The 22,970-nt window shown below is 34.3% G+C and overlaps 1 protein-coding gene and 1 pseudogene across 1 annotated transcript; one reads left to right on the top strand and one right to left on the bottom strand.

Annotated features, from left to right (window-relative positions):
* Positions 1-543: 543 nt before the first annotated feature.
* On the bottom strand, positions 544-2,670 carry LOC129892305 (uncharacterized; annotated as a pseudogene).
* A 16,469-nt stretch (positions 2,671-19,139) lies between these two features.
* LOC129893208 (protein OXIDATIVE STRESS 3 LIKE 1-like) lies at positions 19,140-22,326 on the top strand. The gene is made up of 2 exons (XM_055968703.1): positions 19,140-19,577; positions 21,576-22,326. The coding sequence occupies exons 1-2, from the start codon at positions 19,273-19,275 to the stop codon at positions 22,039-22,041; spliced, it is 771 nt and encodes a 256-aa protein (XP_055824678.1). The 5' UTR covers positions 19,140-19,272; the 3' UTR covers positions 22,042-22,326.
* The last annotated feature ends 644 nt before the right edge of the window (positions 22,327-22,970 follow it).

The raw sequence follows: 22,970 nt of genomic DNA, 5'->3' as shown, positions 1-22,970 counted from the left end.
AAAAACACATTGCGCTCCCCACTCCTTTTCTTCCTGCATATTCTAGTTCAATACTCTCAGTGAGAAGCAGTGTTATGTGAATCAAACTTGAATAAAATGGGAAAGAAGAAGAAAAAACTTGAATACTCAACAATTCATGTACAGATTGGAAACGGCGCATGAGTACTACTGCTTGCAACTATGCTAGGGTAATAGGTCTAAAAAAGGTTAAGAAACGAACAACTTGGGTCAAACCATGTCTAAGAAGTGGCAGCTAGGCCTCTCCTAATTCCATCAAGGTCTTGCTAAGCGTGAAAAAAAAGAAGAAAGAAGGTTCAGTTAGAAAATAGAAAATAAGTGATTAGGTGAGAAATTGGATTATCGATCCAGCTGAAACACCTTAAGGATCATCACTCTTTAAAGAAATAGGGAATAATGATTTTAGCATTGCAAATTTTGAACAAACAAAACATTCTAACACTCAAACCAAAGTCTATAAAATATTGATGTTTACAACTCCCTCCTCCAACAAAGCACGAACCAAAAACAAAATATGCAAAGATGTTTCTATGATGAAAAAGAACATGGATGCAGCATATTATTCATGCAGTTAGCTAGAAGAACTTTGGGTGACAGAAAATGAGACGTTAATCAAAGGAAATACTACCTGATACCAACTTAGTTGATCAAAGTCCTAAATGTCTATAAAACTTGAATAATGATATCAGTTTTCCTAGGCATACAGAGCTCTATAACCGATAAGAAGACAACCAAGCATTTTATAGGCCAATCACTGACTGATACAAAGAAGAAAAACCAATAAACAGGGGAGATTGGGGTGACCTTGACCTTGACCTATACTCCAAGTTAAATTAGGCAGCATAAACAGGTAAGATACCAAGTGATCATTGTGCTTATTGGCTAAAAATGGCCTCAACTCTATCCAGTGATGCTTCTAATCATCCGGAGTTCATATTGAACAATGGTTCACCGGTGCCTAATGCCCTGCAAATGGAAAATCCAAAACCCAGAACATCAATCACTAAAGTGGCATGCACCATCAAGTTTCAGTCACTTTTAATTTCAAAGCACCTTATTGTCATGGGTACAAAGTATAAGGATTTCTTACAAAGAAAAAGGCATATCAAGATGAAAAAGCTTACCCAGTAATTTCAGGGAGAACATAGTCTGCTCTCCACCCAAAACGAAAATCCACACCAGGACATAATCCAAGTGATGTCTTATTGCGGATCCTGGAGACACCATCTCCACCCAAACAAGTCGTAAGCTTCCATTTCCAACCAGTTGCTTGCAACTGAAAATTGTGTCCTATTCCTACCTGCTAAAACTCCATGTTAGAACCAACAAAATTTGGACAGATAATGGCAAATAAATTAGTATGGGGGAAGAGAAAAGAAAGGCAAACCTGAAGATTCAGAAATTTTGTAACTGGGATCTTCTTTGATAGAAGGCGCACTTCATGATGCAAAGGCTCAGATATGAACTTCCATCGCTGTTCAGGAGCTAAAGGCTTTAAAACCAGTTTTGCCAGATATTCATTGCTTGGATTGTTATAAAACTGGAGAAGATGGTCTCCAAATGTCAGAAAACTGAAAAATGCTAATATTGACACAAAGTTTTAATGCAGTGAGAACTATATCATTTCTGATGATTCCATTATTAACCACAATGCTGAATGCTGATGCAAAAAATTCACATGCAGAATTTATATTTCACCATTGTGATCACTTTTAACATCAATCCCGAGGAATATGATACTGCTCGAATGGCAGAACCCTTCACCTTCAACTATGAGCTTGGGGGTTCGTGTCACCAAGAGGAGCAGTGAGAGAAACCACTGTTGACCCCTAAAGTTTCAGATGGATGGTATCAATATATCATCAACTATCTATTGGAAAGAAAAAAAAATACCTAGTATTTTTGTCTCTATAAAATTTGAATCTGAGACTTCATTTCCCAACTCACACCTGCTTCATTGACCACAAGACCACACCTTAAGGATGAATGTAGGGGGACGGTATCTATTAAAAAGAAAATCACATTTATTATTTGTGCGATCTATACTCTACCCTGACCTCAGTGGTTTAAGACTAGCCAAGTTTTTTCAAAACTTATACTAACAAGTGAGATTTTCAAACTGATCCCAAAAATTGATAATTCACTCATCTCTTTGAACTAATTAAGTAAACAAAACTAAACAATGACAAGTGAGAATGACAAAAAAAAAAAAGAAGAAAAAAGTCAGATAAGAAATTACACCTCCAAGTTAACGCCAACCCGGAAACCCTCTAATTTGTTTTCTAAACTTGAGAAAAAGCTCTCAAGGTATCAAATTGACGTTGTAAAGCTCCTCGCATGATGTGGGTTCTTCTCTACTTGGTCCACCCTCCTCCATTTTCAGACCCAAAAGATCAATTCAAACTGCAATATTGTTCAAAATCAAGAAATTACAAATTTAAATAGTCACTTTATTTATAAATTCATATATTTGTGCCCATTACAGTGTGTTTAGGAGAAAATGAATAAACGAAAAAAAAAGAAGAAAAGGGGTCTGAAGGGTGCTTGAAATCCAGTAACTTGATACCTTGTAATTGTGAGGGATGAAGACAATTGCTGGATACTCTTCTTGGTATTGCGAAGGAGACGAGGGTGTGCATGGTTCGTTTTATATATTATCCATTTGATTTATGATTTATGATTTTTAATTTTTAAATATGCTAAATTAATAAGGATTCAATAAGATATATTTTATTAATTTTTAGTTTATTGATTTTTGATTTACCCAATAAAAAATATCATAAAATAAATACATGATTTCTCACTTCTCTAATAATCTGGCGCAATGCTACATATCTGATGTTAATCAAATTAGAAATGTTTACAAATTTGCAATAGCTACAATTAGAAACTAAAATAAAAATTAAAGTAGTCCAACAAAATAACTTGAACAGTTGCCAGATCCACCAAATATTCAGCAAAATTATGACCAAGTTCCTAACCAAGATAATCAGAAAGCTTGAAAGAAAAAGACAACCATCAGTTTAATTGACTATTACTGTAGCATTTATATTTAATGACAGAATGTTTTTGAAAATTAGATTGAACTCACTTTCTTACGTTTCCAATATTTGTTTATTTGTTCTCAAATTCAATGGACAGATAAAGAATTATAAAAATGATGAACATATCAATTTGGACAACTATGAATACATGACACCCACCCCAAATGAACACCGTAAAATAACGACTAAATCAACACGAAGTGAATAAAATATAATAAGTCTCATCTGTCATCAATCATTCTATTTCTATTAAACTATTACTGTATTTGCTCAATACTACTACATGCCACACACTCTCCTAGGAAACATAGACCAACAATCTACGGTAAAACAAGAGTGGCTCATTCAACAACTTAAAGAACAATAGAGAAATACATTTTTCCTCTTCAAAATATATGGCAACAACAAGCAGTGAATAAGTAGTAAAGTCAAAGATGGTAAATTATAAAGTACTAAAGTAGTGATATCTGTTAGGTTAATTATTAATATTTAATATTTAATATTTAATATTTATGAAGGGTTCTTATTGGGTTATCGGTTTATCCAATAACCCAATAAGAAAAATTGAAACAGAACCGTTAACCCGATAATTGTTTTATAAATTATTAAAAATCTGTTAACCCAATAATATTTTTTCGATTAGTTGGACGGGTTTTGCCCACCCTTACACACTAGCAGCTTCTTGTTTTGGCTCCGTTAACAAAGATAAATTATTATACGATGATTAATAATGTGCTAATTTTTATACACTAAATAATATATGAAATTTATTAAATAATATATTTTCACTTAATTCAATACCAATATTATTTAATATGTTAATCATATCCTATACAATCGTATAAAACATTATTTCCATGAACAGCCAATTATAAATCTATATCTATACATAATATAAAGGAGAAATATAGATAAGGTGACGCGGCACCTCTCTATGACCTTCATTTGTATTTGTTTTTCTTTTTTTTTTCTTTTTTTTCTTATTTAAATTAATTATTGTATTGTAAAAGTAAATTACTTAATTTATTACAAATAAATATTTTTTTAATGGAGGAACATTTAGAACAAAAACTCTTCACATGTCAATTTACAAGAAGTAATTATTCATAACTCACATATCTTTAATTTCTACTCTAAATAAATTCATTTTTTTCTCTTTTTTTTTCTTTCTTCTAATCATAAAATGATAATATTTTAAGAATTTATATTTTTATTATTTAATTTATTTACAAGGAGTAATTACCCATGATTTACACTCTTTAATTTTTACTTTTAATAATATTTATAATCCCCATAATTTTCGTGTCCATTACCTCCAAATTTTAATTTATAACTTTAAGGTGTTTTATGGTATTCCTCTATTTGCCTATATAAATTCATATTTAGTGTTATGAACATTTACATTCAAGGTTATCCTTTTTGCTCTTCATCGTATTAATTTGTGAATGAAAATAACATGTAACAAAAAAAGTATCTGAAGGTAATAAGTGTTTTATTTTCAAGTCGATCTTTTCATTTTCTCTATTTTGCTTATATAAATTTTTATTTAGTTTCATGGAGATTCACATTCAAAATTATATTTTCTCTTATTCAATATATTGGTTTGTGATTTATCTCACATATAACAAAAAAAGAAGTACATGAGGGTAAGAAATATTTCATTCTTAATATTTTATTAATTATGTATTATAATCCTCCAAGAAAGTATGATAATAATTGTTTTCTCTAACAATCAGTTTGCGGTTGATACTAACATTATAATCATATATTGTAGTTTCATTACAATATTTGTATATTTGAAGAGATGATTATTATTTATTGTTAGTACAATTGAAAATATAATTTGTAGATATATTGTATAGTTTAGATTTCTTTCTTTTGATATGGTTATTGTTTAATTGGTATAATATTTTATTTGTTCATATTTTGTAAAAAAATTTAATTCAATTTGTAGCATATGCTGAAGAGTTTGACATAGCTAGGGAGAAAAATATGATAGCGGATTTACTTGCAAATGAAGATGGTGGAAGATTATTTTTTTTGAAGCATAATTAGGAGTTACTTTTGCTTGATTTTTTTCTAATATTAGTAACTTAGCTAGTTTTGCTAGAACTTTTTTTAAACTTTGGTTTGTATTAATAACTTAGCTAGATGTTTAAAAAATACTACCCATTTGATCTTTTACTATCCTACTTTTTTGTTGTTGTTATGAAGCACAATTGATATAATTACTCTATTTCAATCAAAAGAATTATAATGATAAGGAGTTTCATTTTTATTATGCTCGCAAAAAATAATTATAAAATAAAATATTAATTTTATGATTCATTTTTTTGTTTTGCGTATTTAACAATAGGTTTTCATCACTATTTTTTTGTTTGAAATGTATTCATAATTTATTTATTTTCATTTTTAATTATTTTGTCAATGTAATAATGTAAGTTATTTATATAATTTTTATATGTCTTAATAACATATCTAAAAAAATATATCATCTATATATTATTAAATTGGAGTTTTTGAAATAATAAGGTGACACATCTCTTATAGCCATCATTTAAGACCACGGAAATGAGAAAGGTCCTAAACCAAGGATGAATTTTTTTCATAAAAGTTGCAGTAACTAACACCAAGAGCTAACCACAGAAGTCGTCACGGGCCGTGGTAAGCACCACGGGCCGTGATGGGCAATCGTGGTGGAGATTTAGAGACTCAGACTACAGGGGACGAACCACAGACCGTGATAAGCACCACGGGCCGTGAAGCCCTCCATGGTGAACCCTCCCCCTAGACCTTCATGAATTTTCTTAAGGCAGGGTCCACGGACGACCACCATGGGTCGTGACAATCTTCACGGACCGTGGTGGACACCCTGCAGGTCCACTTGCAGACATGCACCACGACTACATTTCACGGCTCGTAATGAGCTTCACGGATCATGAAGAGGTCCCGTGGTAAAACTTTAGAGACTATCCTTGCAGGACCTCTTTCCAAAATTCTCCAAGTCCCTTATCACGGGACCCACCATGGATCGTGGTGAGCACCACAGACCGTGAAGGGTACCTGTGAAATCTCTTTCGGACAGATTTCTAAAGGGACATTCTAGTCTTTTCCTACGTTTTAATGCTAAATGATGTCGTTTTGAGAGCTGAATCCTTCTACTAAAGACCCCAAAACCCCGAAAACCCTCATTCTATATACTTAGACTCCAAAACACTAAATTCCTCTCTTCTCAAGCTCTCCCAAGAATCCCAAGGCAAAGGTTATGGTTTCATCTCAAGGCATTCAAGTCTTCCCTCTTCCTCAAGTTTTCTTTGGGTTTTGTTTCCCTCAAGGTATGTGAGATTATCATTTATGGTTTCTTCCACCCATGGAACCTAAATGAATTTCGAATGTTGATATTTCAATCCTAATAATGAATCTTCATGGGCTTTTATATAATGGCTTTGAATGCATAGATTATGATGTATTTCAAGTTTATTTACCTATATTGATGTATTCTGACTCTCAATTTCATGAATAGAATGATTTGATAATATGCCTTTATAAAGGCTTGAAGGAAGGTTTTAAGTATGAATGGGGAGTTATTTGAGATGTTTTAAATTTGGTACATTCGATCACTCTCATGCATGCAATAACTCTTCAAAATGCATTTAAGGGTTTTATGAAGGGAACACACCTAGTTTTCCTCATGATTAAAGTAAAATGAAATGAAGTTTTAACTCCAATCAATGCTATGAAGTAAATATTTGTGTAAAGGGAGTCTTTATGAAATGATTGATTGATTAAAGGGTCTCTTAGCCAAAGTAAGGTTTCGATGTGAAAGGACAATTCTCGCATTAAATCAAATAAAATATTTTAATGAGCTATTCCACCGAATGATGATTTAATGTTAAAGTTATATTATGCTTATTCTATTATGATGTTTAAATGTATTCTGTAGGATCGACCCAGCACCGAAGGTAGAATGTAGATGGAGACTCGACCTAAGGGGTCCTTACGTAAAGTCTCATGCTATATTAAATATGAGCCAACATATGGGCCCTTATCGGCTATTTTAGGCTAGTGGATCCACGATTAGCCATTAATATTAAAGTTAAAGAATGTTTAAAGTTGACGGAGTTCTATCCGACAAGTAGTCTCTCCGTGCCAACGTAGGAGGTTATGTTGGATTTCATGTAATAGCTCACATAGTCTTAAATATCGATTAATGTCACTTTCTCCCAAAATGAATGTTTTAAGGATTCATATGATGTTTCTCATGCATGCATTCATTATGCGCATATATATATATATATATGACTTGTCGTTCTTCATTTTAGCATGCTCTCATACTTAGTACATTTAAAGTACTAACACATACTTTTGCCTACATGATATCACAATGTAGGAACCGGCGTTTCTCTGCACTCTCCTCCCGTTGGCTAGATTATTCGTTGAAGGTTACTACTAGTGGTGAGTTCCCATAATACGGGAATGATACTCCTACCTTTCTAGTTCATTATATGTTTAGACGTTTGACTCTCATTTTGTTATTCCTTGACTAAATCTTGAGGGTGAGCTAGGGATATATATTAGCCCCCGCCAAGTCTAAATGTAGAAGGTGTTGTTGGACATAGTAAATGACATATATTGAGCTTTGACTCTTATTTAATATGAAGCCCCTTAGTCCCAATTACCCCTTATGTTTTCCTCTTGTTGCTTATCATGACAGATAAATTGCTCAAGGAATGCTTAGAGACTTGGGTGAGGTGCCTTGGGTGCTTCATTCGCCGTGTCATGTCTAATATCTAGGCTTAGGCTGTGACAAACTTGGTATCAGAGCATGAGGTTTTTAAATGGTCCTTGGAGTCCAACATACTGCGTTAAATAGGGTCTTTTTTATTGTTGTGAAGCGTGCCACAACTATGAATAGGAGACTATGGGACGTTTAGGAAGATTTTTACTTCTTCCAAATTCATGTTGTTCCTTAGAGTATCTTAAGCCTTCCTCTAACTAACAACCCATTTTGTTCTCTCTAGATCATGCCTCATAGAAGAGCACTTCAAAGAGCAAGGGTTGGAGATGAGGATTAAGCTCCTCTGGTTCCGATGTACCACATCATGAGGAAGGGGCCCATGCCGAGTTTTGCAATATCATTATATTGTTGGCTCAATCTGTGGCCAACCAAGGGTATCAAGTTATCCCTCCTCCCCAAGTGCAAAATTTGGCCTCTTAGAATCAGGATTTCCAAAGGATAAATCTTCCCGAGTTAGATAGTTCTAAGCTAGATGAGGACCCTATAGAGTTCATCGACGAGGTGTACTAGATTGTGGCTATCATGGGTGTTCCCCCAAATGAGAAGGTCGAGCTAGTGTCCTATCAAATAAAAGGTGTGGCTTAAGTGTGGTATGAGCAATGGGTTGTTAAGGGGGATGAAAAAATGGGGCCGATAGGATAGGAAGAGTTCAAAGGTGCCTTCCTGGACCGCTTTTTCCCGTTATAGCTTAGGGAGGCAAAAATCTAAAAGTTTATCAACCTCCGTCAAGGGAGTATGAATGTGAAGGAGTATGCCCTCAAATTCACAAAATTGTCCAAGTATGCTCCCTTTATGGTCTTCGACATTCGGGTTAGAATGAGCAAGTTCATTTTCGGAGTTTCAAGCTTGGTGTCCAAAGAATGCAAAATGGCCATATTAGTCAAGGAAATAGACATCTCTCGGTTAATGACTTATGCCGAACAGATCGAAGAAGAGAAGTTGAGGGAGAGGTCTAGAGGGTTCAAAAAGGCTAGAGTGGATGGTGGATGGTTCAATCCTCAAAGATCCGATTATGGTAGCAATGGCAAGGGCCAAGGTGGGCAACATTTTATGGGATAAGTTTCCATCAATACTTCTCCTCCCAAGTTCAACAAGGACAAGGTCCTAATCCGATGGTCCTAAGAATGAATGTTGGAGCCCAAGCTTTTCTCCTATGTAAGAAATGTGGGAGGACCCACAAATAGGAGTGCTTGGCGGGGTCAAATACGTGCTTCAAATGTGTCAAACCAGGTCATCATGCTTGGGATTGTAGAGGTGGGGGTGGTGCTAGGCCTCAAGTCTAAGTTGCTTATGGCCAACAAGCTCAAGGAGGAGGCCAACATACCAATTGATTCTATGCCTTACATGGGAGGCAAGAGATTGAGGAAGCATTAAATGTTATTACCGGTATGTTAAATATCTTTACTTTTGATATATATGCATTGTTCAATCCGGGTGCAAACTTGTAATTTGTTATTCCATTCTTAGCTAATAGGTTTGATATATTGCCCAAAATATTAGTAGATCCTTGTTTGGTGTCTACTCCCGTGGGTGAGTCGGTTGTCGCTAGAAAAGTCTATAAGGATTGTCCCATGTCCATCTTGCGTAAAATTGTCCCTTGTGATCTAATAGAGCTTGACATGGTAGATTTTAATGTTATACTTAGGATGGATTGGTTTCATGCATCTTATATTTCCATAGATTGTAGGAATCATCGAGTCAAGTTTAATTTCCAAATGAGTCTGATATTGAATGGGAGGGTCATGATTCAGTGGTGAAGGGTAGGTTCATTTCTTTTCTTAAGGCTCGAAAATTGATTTCTAAGGGTTGTATTTACGACATTATGAGGGTTATGAATATCGACTTCGAAAGTTCTCCTCTTGACTTGATTCCCATAGTGAATGAGTTTCCCAATGTCTAGCTTGATGACCGTCCAGGTGTTCCTCCCGAAAAGGAAGTTAATAGTGGTATCAATCTCCTCCCCAATACCCAACTTATCTCTATTCCTTCTTACCGAATGAACCCAACGAAATTGAAAGAGTTGAAGAAATAATTAAAGAACTTATTAGAAAAAGGGTTCATAAGGCCGAGCATCTCACTATGGGGTACTTCTGTGTTGTTCATGATGAAGAAGGATGGGTTTCTTTGGATGTGCATAGACTACCAACAATTGAATAAGGTAACCATTAAGAACAAGTACCCAATCCCTAAAATAGATGACTTGTTTGATCAATTGCAAGGGACGAGTCATTTCTCCAAGATCGACCTTTGGTCCGGCTATCACCAACTAAGGATAAGGGAGTGTAACATTCCCAAAACCGCTTTCCAAATAAGGTATGGTAACTTTGAGTTTGTGGTGATGAGTTTTGGGTTGATGAATGCACCGACGGTGTTCATAGACCTCATGAATAAGGTGTTCAAACCCTACTTGGATACTTTTGTTGTGGTATTCATTGAAGATGTTTTGATCTATTCTCGGAGTGAGAAAAAAAATAAGAATCACTTGAGAATTGTGCTTAAAACGTTGAGGGATATGTATTTGTTTTCAAAATATAGTAAGTGTGAATTTTGGTTGAAGGATGTGGCATTTCTCGGTCACATAGTATTCGGTGATGGGATCAAGGTTGATCCTAAGAAAATGAAGGCGGTCAAGAATTGGTCTAGGCCATTATCTCATTCGGATATTAGGAGCTTTTTAGGTCTAGCTGGATACTATAGAAGGTTAGTCGAAGGGTTTTCTTCCATCTCATCTCCTATAACAAAATTAACTCAAATGAAGGCAAAATTCATATGGACGGATGAGTGTGAGAAGAGTTTCCAAACTTTGAAGGATTGACTTACGTCTGCTCCTATTTTGACTCTACCAGAAGGATCAGAAGGGTTTGTGGTTTATTGTGATGTTTCAAAAAATTGGTTTGGGTTGTGTATTGATGTACAACGCTAAGGTTATAGCCTATGCTTCTAACCAATAAAAGTGCATAAATGTAACTACCCTACCTATGATCTTGAGTTGGCGGCCGTTGTTTTTGATTTAAAGATTTGATGGTATTTCCTTTATAGGGTGCATGTGGATATGTATATTGATCATAAAAGTCTTCAATATGCATTCACCCAAAGGGACCTCAATCTAAGGCAAAAGAGGTGGCTAGAGCTCCTCAAAGACTATAACATGAGCTTGCATTATCATTCGGGTAAAGCCAATGTGATTGCCGATGCACTTAGTAGAGTGTTTATGGGGAGTATAGCCCATGTTGATGAAGGGAAGAGGAAGTTGGTAAATGATTTTCACCGGTTGTCTAGATTAGGAGTGAAGTTGTGCGGTACCGATGATGGTGGTATGGTTGTTCGAAATTAGTCCGAATCCTCTTTTGTGGTGGATGTCAAGTCAAAACAGGACTCTGACTTGACACTTGATGAGTTAAAGGGGTTGGTGAAGGAAAAGAAGGTAGGGGTTCTTTCCCAAGAGGGAGATGAGGTGTTATACTACCAAGGTCGATTATGTATTCCGGATGTGGATGGCCTAAAGAGTTTGATCTTGATGGAAGCTCATAATTATTTATACCCCATTCATCCTGGTTCAATGAAAATGTACTGAGACTTAAAAGAGTTTGGTGGGGTGACATAAATAAGGACATAGCAAAGTTCGTGTCCTAATGTCCGAATTGCCAACAAGTGAAGGCCGAGCATCAAAGGCCGGATGACCTATCCCAAGACATTGAAATCCCTATTTGGAAGTGGGAAAATGTGAATATGGATTTTGTAGTTGGTTTGCCTCATACCCAGAAGCGTCATGACTCAATTTGGGTAATTGTTGATAGAATGTCTAAGTCGGCTCACTTTTTACCGGTCATGACTTCCTATAGTGCCTAAGATTATGCAAAGTTGTTTATTCGGGAGTTGGTGAAGTTGCATGCTGTGCCGTTGTCAATCATTTTGGATCGTGGTATCCAATTCACTTTTCACTTTGAGGTCATTTCAAAGGGGCCTCGAAACTAAGGTAAATTTAAGCACTGCATTCCATCCTCAAAGATATAGGCAAGCCAAAAGGACAATTCAAATACTAGAGGATATGTTAAGGGCTTGTGTCTTAAAGTTTAAAGGGATTTGGGATGATCATCTACCGCTCATCGTTTACCTATAATAACAGTTACCACTCAAGTATCGAGATGGAACCGTTTGAGGCTTTGTATGGAAGACAATGTAGGTCTCTGATTGGATGGTTTGAAGTAGGTGAGATGACATTGTTAGGCCCGATTTGGTACTTGATGCTTTAGAAAAGGTGAATGAAGGTAATTAGAGAAAGTTTGAAGATGACTCAAAGTCGCTAAAAGTCATATTCCAATACTAGAAGAAGAGATCTTGAGTTTAATATGGATGATTGGGTGAATTTACAGGTTTCACCCATGAAAGGTGTGGTTCGGTTTGGTAAGAAAGGGAAATTGAGCCCTAATATGTAGGGCCTTATAGAATTCTAAAGCGGGTTGACAAGGTTGCCTATGAATTGGAATTACCTTCCAAAATGGCCATGGTTCAACGGTGTTCCATGTGTGTATGTTAAGGAAGTGTGTGGGAGATCCTAGTTCCAATGTAACCTTGGAGGTAGTGAATGTCGAGGAGAATTTGACCTATGAAGAGGTTCCGATTGAAATTTTAGACCGGCAAGTCAAAGGGTTAAGGAACAAGGAAGTTGCATCTGTTAAAGTCCTTTGGAGAAATCAACAAGTTGAAGGTGTCACATGGGAAGCGGAAGCGGATATGATGAAACGTTACCCTTATCTCTTTCATTCTACTCAAGACTAAGGTAACAAGTCATTTATACTCAAGTGTTTAAAGCTTTTATGTTTCAATTTTCCCAAGTATTCATATGCATGCATATTCATAAAGTTGAGTTTTAAAGTTATGATTTCTACTAAAGTTTAAACATTTTATGTTTGGTGCATCTTAGGTGTCATTGTATATATTTTGGGTTGCTAGTCCTCGTTTCATGTCTTTTTTTATGTCAATGATTCTCATTCAAGGACGAATGTTCTCAAGGGGGAGATATTGTAAGTCTTGGGAAATGTGAAAGGTCCTAAACCAAGGAACCAAGGATGAATTGTTTTCAGAAAAGTTGAAGAAAATGACACCAAGATGTAACCATGGAAGACGTCACGGACCGTGGTAAGCACCACGAGCCGTAGTGGAAACTCATGGTGGAGATTTAGAGACTTAGACTGTAGCGGACGAACCACGATGGGGGACCACGGACCATGGTAAGCACCACGGGCTGTGAAGCCTTCCATGGTGAGCCCTCCCCCAAGACCCTTAGAAATTTTCTTAAGGCAGGGTAAATGAACAACCACCACGGGTCATGTAAATCTTCATGAACTGTGGTGTGTCCTCGTGGTGGACACCTTGCAGGTCCACTCGCAGACATGCACCATGACCATATTTCACGGCTCGTAATGAGCTTCACGGACTGTGAAGAGGTCCCTTGGTAAAACTTCAGAGACTATCCCTGCAAGTCCTCTTTCAAAAATTCTCCAAGTCCCTTATCACGGGACCCCACCACGGAACGTGAAGGGTCTCCGTGAAATCTCCTCCGGCCAGAATTCTAAAAGGGAATTCTAGTCTTTTTCTACCTTTTAATGCTAAATGATGTCTCTTTGGGGGCTGAATCCTTCTATCTAAAGACCCCAAACCCCTAAAACCCTCATTCTCTATACTTAGACTCCAAAAAACTAAATTCCTCTCTTCTCAAGCTCTCCCAAGAATTCCAAGGCAAAGGCTAGGGTTTCATCTCAAGGCATTCAAGTCTTCCTTTTTCCTCAAGTTTTCTTTGGGTTTTGTTTCCCTCAAGGTATGTGAGATTATCATTTATGGGTTCTTACACCCATGGAGCCTAAATGAATTTCAAATGTTGATATTTCAATCCTAATAATGAATCTTCATGGGCTTTTATATAATGGCTTTGAATGCATGGATTATGATGTATTTCAAATTTATTTACCTATATTAATGTATTCTAACTCTCAATTTTATGAATAAAATGATTTGCTAATGTGCCTCTATGAAGGCTTGAAGGAAGGTATTAAGTATGAATGATGGGTTATTTGAGATGTTCTAAATTTGGTGTATTCCATCTCTCTCATGCATGCAATAAACTCTTCAAAATGTGTTAAAGGGTTTTATGAAGAGAACCCGCCTAGTTTTTCTCATGATTAAAGTAAAGTGAAATGAAGTTTTAACTCCAATCAATGCTATGAAGTAAATGTTTGTGTAAATGGAGTCTTTATAAAATGATTTATTGATTAAAGGGTCTCTTAGCCAAAGTAAGGTTTCGATGTGAAAGGACAATTCTCTCATTGAATCAAATAAAATATTTTAATGAGCTATTCCACCGAATGATGATTTAATGTTAAAGTTATAGTATGCTTATGCTGTTATGATTTTTAAATGTATTCCGTGGGATCGACCAAGCACCAAATGTAGCATGTAGATGGGGACTCGACCTAAGGGGTCCTTACGTAAAGTCTCATGCTGCATTAACCATAAGCCAACATAGGAGCCCTTGTCGGCTATTTTAGGCTAGTGGATCCATGATTAACCATTAAAGTTAAAGTTAAAGAATGTTTAAAGTTGACGAAGTTCTATTCGGCAAGTAGTCTCCCCGTGCCAACGTAGGGGGTTATGTTGGATTCCATGTAATAGCTCGCATGGTCTTAAATGTCGATTAATGTCATTTTCTCCAAAAATGAATGTTTTAAGGATTCATATGATTTTTTTCATGCATGCATTCATTATGCACATTGCTTATATATATATATATATATATATATATATATATATATATATATATATATATATATATATATATATATATATATATATTTGACTTGTTGTTCTTTATTTTAGCATGCTCTCATACTTAGTACTTTTAAAGTACAAACGCATACTTTTGCCTATATGATATCACCATGTAGGAACTGGCGTTGCTTAGCACTCTTCTCCCTGTGGCTAGGTTGTTCGTTGAAGGCTACTACTAGTGGTGAGTTCACATGATCCGAAAATGATATTCCTACCTTTCTAGTTCATTATATGTTTAGACGTTTGACTCTCATTTTGGTATTCCTTGACTAAATCTTGAGGGTGAGTTAGGGACATGTCTTAGCCCCCGCCAAGTCTAAATGTAGAAGGTGTTGTTGGACAAAGTAAATGACATATGTTGAGCTTTGACTCTTATTTAATATGAGCTGATTACCCCTTATGTTTATCGCTTGTTGCTTATCATGACCGATAAATTGCTCAAGGAATGCTAAGAGGCTTGGGTACGGCGCCTCCAGGTGCTTCATTCTCGTATCACGTCAAGGCCCTAGGCTTGGGTCATGACACACCAATTATTTATTAATATGTTTTTCATTTTTACCCCCCCTCTTATTTTCACATTAATTAATTTATTATTACAAAAAAAATCAATGCATAATTGGTAATATATTTAATGACTCGTATCTCTTTATATTACTTGTAACTTCCTCTCTTAAATATTTTTTATAACTTTTGTTTGTTCTATTTTCATAGTATTTAAAAATATTTAATTAATGTTTAGAAAATTATTATAAACTAATGTAATAATAAAAACACAATGATTTTTTTTTATTTTTTTACGAAATCAAAATTTGTATATATAATTAAGTACTCTTAAAAAAGGTAGAGAAAATTAAAATATAAAAATATTTTAACGTAGAATAGTAGATTGTTATTTCAAAATATGACCTCTTATATCATTTACTTTACCACAATAAATATTTTATTTTACTATATACATATGAATAGTTTGCACTTAAAAAGATGCAAAAAAAATCTATTTTGTATATTGAAAAAAGATAAAAAAAAATATATCATTTCGCAGATGAAGAAAAATATTAATATTATTTTATATATCCAACACCAATCTGAATATAAATATTATATACTTTTTTATTAAAATAATTTTATATATAAATAGAGAGAGAGAGAGAGAGAGAAAGAGCCTCGTGAAGCGCGGACAATTTTACTAGTTATTAGTAATTTGAACTAAATATTTTTAATAATGTGTACAAATTATATAAAACGGAATGTGAAACTATCCCACTTGTGAAGATTTAACATAAGGTGTCTTTCAAGTCTTATTTTTAATATTGGTGATTTTGACTTGGTCAAATGAAATTAAATGAAAAGTAAACTCAATTAGAGCAATTAAAAACTTTGGGGGTATAATAATATTTTAAAAATTCTGAAAAGTCTTTCCTTTCTTTTTAAATTTCAAATTTTAAAATTTCCCTCTTCATTATATTTTTAATCTGTCTTTCTCTCTTCTTCTTTCTTTTTTCAGATTTCTCTCTCCTATCTATATTTTTCTCTTTCTCTCTTCTTCTTCTTTCTCTCTCTTCCTCTATTTTCTTCTTCTTCTTTTTTATGGTGTTTGTTGTCGCCGTTCATCGATTTTCATTGCTCTCTTTTTGGTCCTTATTTTTACAACCTGTTATAACATGTTAGCAATATGTCCCATCTGTTGCAACGTAAATCTATTTGTTGCAACCAATGACTTATGTCGTAATAGATAGGACACATGTTGCAACATATGACTTAGTTATTGTAACAAATTTAGTAGTTGTGAGGTCAAGGAGAAGGTGGCTATGACGGCAAAAAAATATTGATATAGGTGGTAACAATGAAGGTGGAGGTGGTGGTTGTTATGGCGGCGACGATGGATGAGAATGAAGTGCAACGGTGGTGGTGGAGGAGAAAGTGGTGGTGGTGAAAGACAAGGAGGTGGTGGTGATAGAGGAAGAATTGGTGGTGATGAAGGTGGCGATGACGACGGTGATGGTGGAAGAAGGGGAAGGGATGGAGGCGACAAAAGGATAGGGTGGAAAGGGGGAGGGGTAAGATGGGAAAGATATGACTTTTGTGCAAATAATAACATTTGTCTGTTTTAAAATTATTGTCAGTTGGATTAATCTTAAAATTGTTACTTCTACTCAATAATTTAGACTTCCTACATTGGTAGGAGTCAGGTCTGCATACACTTTACCCTCCCAGATCCCACGATGTGGGATTTCACTGGGTTGTTGTTGTTGTTGTTGTACTCAATAATTTAGACTTGAGTCACTTTTTTTTAATTTTAATTTTTTTTATCACCCTTAATTAAAATTCCCAACTAACTTCTCAAAAGTCTTTTAAACAAACACAATTTTAGATCTAAGCTGTCTTTCATCCATCCACTTTTGTTGATGTATTGATAGTAAAAAATGTTCACATTTACTTGTTTAGATTAAAAGAGAAGGAAATAATTTATTATTTATTAATTACAGTAATTTTTAATATATTTTAAAAATATTAAATTTATTATATGTAATAGGTAATATCCTAAAATTGTCATTTTATTTATTATTATTCTTTAAGGAATGTGCACAGTCAAATATAAGTTGTTTGTACTTCTTCCGTCTATTTTTAGTTGTCAACTATAGTAAAAATAAATGTTCACTTTTATTTGTTCAGTTGAAAAATCAAGAGATAATTTATCACTTATATATCATAGTTATTATCTAATACATATCCAAAGTATTAAATTTACTTCATCTGTTTAATTTTATGTGATACCTTTTTATTTTTAATTTGTCTTAAGAAGGATGTTATCTTATTATAATTAGAAACAATATAACTTCAAATTCTCCTTTTTATCCTTAATGAAATGATTTACAGATACATAAATATCTAATGTTTGTCTTATTCTATAAGTTTAAAGGTCTATCTTTTTTTACACATCGTTTCAAGTCAAATAATGCCACATAAAATGAGACGAGGAGAGTATATTAAATGATTGATCTAATAAAATTAGTATTTTATTTACGAAAATGGTCAAAAATATCATACTGTTAATAATTTGATCCATTTTCTAATAAATATATTAATTATTTTTTCTTTTAAACATATTCTATTTGTAATTTAAATATTATTATTAAAGAACCCAATTCTTATTTTTTTCTTTTAAAATCAATTTAATTAATAAATAAGTACAAAATAAAATTTATTTTTCTACATATCTCATTTTAACAATTAAAAGAGAATAACTTCATATACCTTTTTAACTAATAATATAGGTTATATATATGATCAAAATAATCGCATTATTAATTTTTATTTAGATAATGACAAAACAAATTTCTAATAAATTTAAAAATATTTTTATTTCTTAATTTTTTCCGAATTAAAGTAGAATACACATTTTCTAATTTTAAAAAATCATCATTAGATAAGAATGTGTTTAAGAAAGAAAAACAAATTATTTGAAAAAAGACATTATGACACATTAAATAACAATAGCGGTATTTTGGGACTAAAAAAGACATTAAAAACATTTTATTCAATTTCACATAATTTAAAAATATTTTTAACTTTTGTTTTGTTTTTTATATTTTATATTTTGTAGAGGAAATAGTGATTTTAGTCTATGTGTTATTGCATACTTTCATTTTTAGTTCATGTGTTATTTGACTATGTGCATTTAACCTTCATTTATTTGAAGTGTGCGATTTTAGTCTTTGAGGATAACGAAAGTTAACTATTTAACAAAATAATTATTTGATAATATATAAAATAAAATAAAGGGTTGGTGATTTTATATGTTTGAATTTATTCATTAGCTCCATTTTGTTCAAATGCTTTATGCTCTATTTTTTATTCCTTAGCGTCTCCTTCTTCATCTCTTTTTCAATGGTTATTAATTAAGGTCAAATACGATTACATTTGAGGGTTTAGCAGGTGGACAGATTCCTTAAGGCTATCAATGTTGTCCTAACAACTTTCACTCTATAAAACATTTAACATTTTATTTTTATTAAATTTAATTTTTTTATCCATATAATTCTTCAAGCATTTAAAAACACCGATCCTTCAATTCATTTTATTTTATATATTTCAAAATAATCATTTGTTAACTCCAAGGATCAAAATTGTATACTACAAATAATTAAAATTTAAATGTGTATAATTAAATAACACAGTTTTAGAAATTAAAACGCCATTTCCTCTATTATGTAAAGGAAACTACCCAATGAAAAAATGGATGACTAAAGAGAATGAGTATTCAATTGAAAGTATGGTAATTTTGATTCTAAAATAAAAGAAACCTTTTTTTTTCTTATTTTTTATTTTAAATTGAAAATTCAACCGTGTTTCCTATCTCATATTGAAGATCTCAAAAGATAGAATAAAAACGAATTTTACAGAATGAATGAATAAAAAAAGATAATATAAAAATAATACTCTGTCTGGATAAAGATAAGGCTTTCATCTTCCTTTGGTATATTCCCTTTCTCTCTCTAGACTCTTCTTTCTACGTTATTTTATATAAAAACTCTCTAGGTTTCTCCATGTGTATCTGCTTTCTCAACACCAGTGTAAACGAAAGCTATGTCGATTGCGTTTGAGAGGAACAATACAACTGATCATCAGATCGAACGTCCAGGATTCGTGCACGGAATGCCTTTTGTTACGATCTATAAGTCGCCGGATCTAGGCCTTCGGGTTCAGGTGAAGCAGGAAGATGAGGATGATCGGACCTCTTCATCCTCTTCTTCTTCCATTGGTAGGAATAGTGATGACTCGCCGCCGGCAGGAGGATCTTCATTGGATGGTGACGGAGAGGAGGTTCAGAGTCCTTTTAAACCTGGTGCTCTGGATAATTTGGAGTCTTTGGAGGAGGTTTTGCCAATAAAGTATGTGGTTTTACTTTTATTTAATTTCTCTCTTTGTTTTAGCTTAATTTGTTTAATTTCATCGTATATTTTGAAATTAAGATGATAACTTTAGTTCCTTAGTATTCCAGATTAGGTTCCTCATAGCAAGTCCTGGGTAGCTCGACTGAGAAAGTCCACCCCCCTGCTGCTCTAGGCAACGGGTTTCAAACTTGAGACCTCCATTCTGGAAGTTCCAAGCCAAAACATCTGAGCCACTCGAAGCGTTAAAACAATCCATGCATTATAATACTTGACTAACTAAGATCACAAATCAAACAATCCAATAGAACTTTATAGGTAGCTAGTAATGTGTGCATCTCTGTGTGGCTTTTTTGCATGCTTGTGATCTTTATGTATAAAGAACTAAGGAGTGATTACATGTTTCCGTGGGCTTGTCTCTGTCTTGTGAAGTGAGCTGTTTAACTAAGCTTCATTTTTCATTTTGAGATAATGGATCCGGTACCTTGGGGTGGGATTTGTTCATCTGTATCTGTTTGTTTAATTTGAGCAGTAAAAGAAAAATCTGAAAGTTTACTGAGGTATTTGTTCCTCCAGTTATTTAGCTTTATTTCAAGTAGCATGGTGCAGACTTTGTACCTGAAAAGTAATTGGGAACTAATTCCAGTGTGTGGCCTGACCTATACTTGCAATCTTATTGGAGAATTTGCTTTGAATGTGATTGATGTTTCATCCTATCTTGCTTCTGGATTGCCAAGAATTTGTTCAAAAATTGGATACAGTTGATAAGAAAACCATTATCAATGCACCCAGGGTGTTGGCCTAGTAGTCAATGAAGTGGATTAAGCTCCATGAGGTTTCGGGTTCAATTTCCTACAAGGAAAATACTTGGGCGATTTTTTTCCATCTATTCTCGCCTTGGTGGATAGTGTTACGTGATACATGATGTTGGTGGGAGGTGATAGGTATTCCATGGAATAAGTTAAGATGCACGCAAGCTGGTTCGGACACGATGGTTATAAAAAAAACCATTATTAACAGAAATTGACGAGTTCTTAACTTTAATCAATGAATTTTTATTGAACCAAAATTGAGTTCAAATTTGAAAGACTTCGCGAATAATCTCATTACCTTCTTGAGTGAGATCATATCTTTCATTACAAATTTTCACATGCTACTAGAGCTACTTGATAGGCTACAACACCTGCCCCATTACCCAAGGATGTCCTAAAGTTCCTCTACTGAATTTGTCATTCTTGTAGTGCCTTTGACAGTTGGGGCTAATACGGGGTCTCAGTAATCCTCTCTTTGTGAAAGCTTTAAACAGGTGGACAAGATGAGGTGTCAAAATCATTTTTATTACATTGGTTTCTAAGGCTTTTGAGTGAAATGTTCGGACTTTTAGTTTGTCCGGAATCATTGTTCCATCATGGGGGCATGTGTATCCATAGTATGGATAAAATACTTTGTTTGGATAGAGTTTGTGGGACCACTATACCAAAAGTAAAGCAGCCTGATGCTTCTTGAAGCCTGAAACATCAATTCAGCATATTCAATACTGACCATTTTATTTTTATTTTTATTTTCAAAAAAGGACCACTAATGTGGTATCCTGAAAGAAGCTCAACCAACATGGATGTATGTATTGGCTATGAAAAAAACAGTTGAGTGTTTTGAGTTTATAAGTCACCCACCATTGGGTGTGTTAGCATTTCAAAAAAAGAAGAAGAAAGATAATCAGTAAATAAAAGTGTATATTAGTTATTGCTGAAGTTGAAAAGTATTTTTTTTTGGGACTGAATGGAAGTTGTAGATAAAGAAATGCAAAACTTTGTTTAGTTTTGTTAATAGTTTAGTTTTAATCAAGTCTCTAAGAACATGGATCTTTTGGAGAACGAATTGAGTAGTGCAGGAGTCAAATTAGACAGATTTATAGCTTCTTCTTATAGATGTTTAATGAGCAGTCTGTTAGTCTTATTCTTCTCAATGTTCTAATTTTGCTTGGCTGCCATGTTTCAGGAGGGGCATATCAAGTTTCTATGCTGGTAAATCGAAATCTTATACTAGTCTAGCAGATGCAGCATCATGTTCCTCGCTTAAAGATATGGTCAAGCCGGAGAATGCATACACTAGAAAACGCAAGAACCTGCTTGCTCATAGCAATTTCTTTGACAAGAACCGGAATCACTTCCCAAGAAATAATAGCGGTGGGTTATACAAGAGACCAATAAACTCTAGAAGCTCATTAGCTCTTGGTGCAACCTCGAGCTGCTCTGAGAGCAATAATAGTTCCGAGTCCTTGAACTCAAATGCATCGTCACCTCATTTCTCTCTTCCTCCTCTACCTCCACAATCAAGAAGATATAGCATTGAGCCCTCATCATCACCTCCTGAACAGAAGCTTAGTCCATGGAGGTCTTTCTCCTTATCAGATCTGCAAGGGGCTGCTACTGGAACTTCCAGCCTAATGGGCATAAAGGAATAGAATATCTTGATGATAACTTAATTTTGCGTCACCCTATGAACCTAACATCAGATAGGTTTCAATGGCGGTTGGCTTATTTTAGAAGTTATAGGGTTCAGGTTCTCGCCCTGCTTCTGTATATATTCCTCAAGGCATAATACCAAGGTCTTTGGCATCTTTAGAATGTAATTGCCTCTGCTTACTTCTGAACCTTTGGGCTTCCTCTGTATCCTGTTGTATATTTCAATTGTGGTGTTTGCCTAATATTATGTTTTAGGTGTATTCCTCAATTTACACCTTTTGTGATCTGCATATGTATTATGATGAGGTCCAATTATTGTTCTTTGATCATTCACTTGTCGGTTAGAGTGGGTTAATTTGTGGCATCATGTTGTGGTTGGCGTCTTGGCGAGTAGACCATTGGATTGCCAGCTTTAGACGTTCAAAGGTTTAAGCCTAAACCTGTGGAGCATGCCAACAGATCGTCATCCATGGAAAAGCTGGTTTCCTGTTGTTGGCTTAGTAACTTTTCACTTGAGCAGACTAAACAAATGAATAAAACATTGATAGACGAAGATATGAGATTTCTTATTGATCAAAACCAAATTTCAATAGGGCTACCCTTTTGTGGTTGTGTGCAACCATTGAGCTGATAAAATTAGCTCATAAAATCATACCTCGTTTATGTTTGAGTTGATTGTTCGAGGGCAAACAAAATAAATTTCAAGAGTTTAGGAGCAAATTATTTTTCTTCACGCGAGTTTTCAATATTGCAAATCTCATCAAAATTTGTATTTCGGATACATGTATCTAGTGCGTCCATATCTAGATACATGATGTCAAAATTATGTGTAATTTGCTCTAGATACACTATATCTAAGTGGATTTACATGCATCCGATTCTCTCGCATGCCTCTCGCCCTTTCTCGCTTGTCTTTTTTCTTTGCATC

Source organism: Solanum dulcamara, chromosome 6, assembly GCF_947179165.1.
Source record: "Solanum dulcamara chromosome 6, daSolDulc1.2, whole genome shotgun sequence".
NCBI classification, from domain to species: domain Eukaryota; kingdom Viridiplantae; phylum Streptophyta; class Magnoliopsida; order Solanales; family Solanaceae; genus Solanum; species Solanum dulcamara.
This window is presented reverse-complemented; position numbering and strand designations above follow the sequence as displayed.

What these genes read in the sequence shown, in the direction of transcription:
- LOC129893208 (XM_055968703.1), top strand. Translation starts at nt 19,273, where the DNA reads ATGTCGATTGCGTTTGAGAGGAACAATACAACTGATCATCAGATCGAA. An exon ending in GAGGAGGTTTTGCCAATAAA is followed by an intron (nt 19,578 to 21,575) that starts GTATGTGGTTTT and finishes GCCATGTTTCAG; the next exon opens with GAGGGGCATATCAAGTTTCT.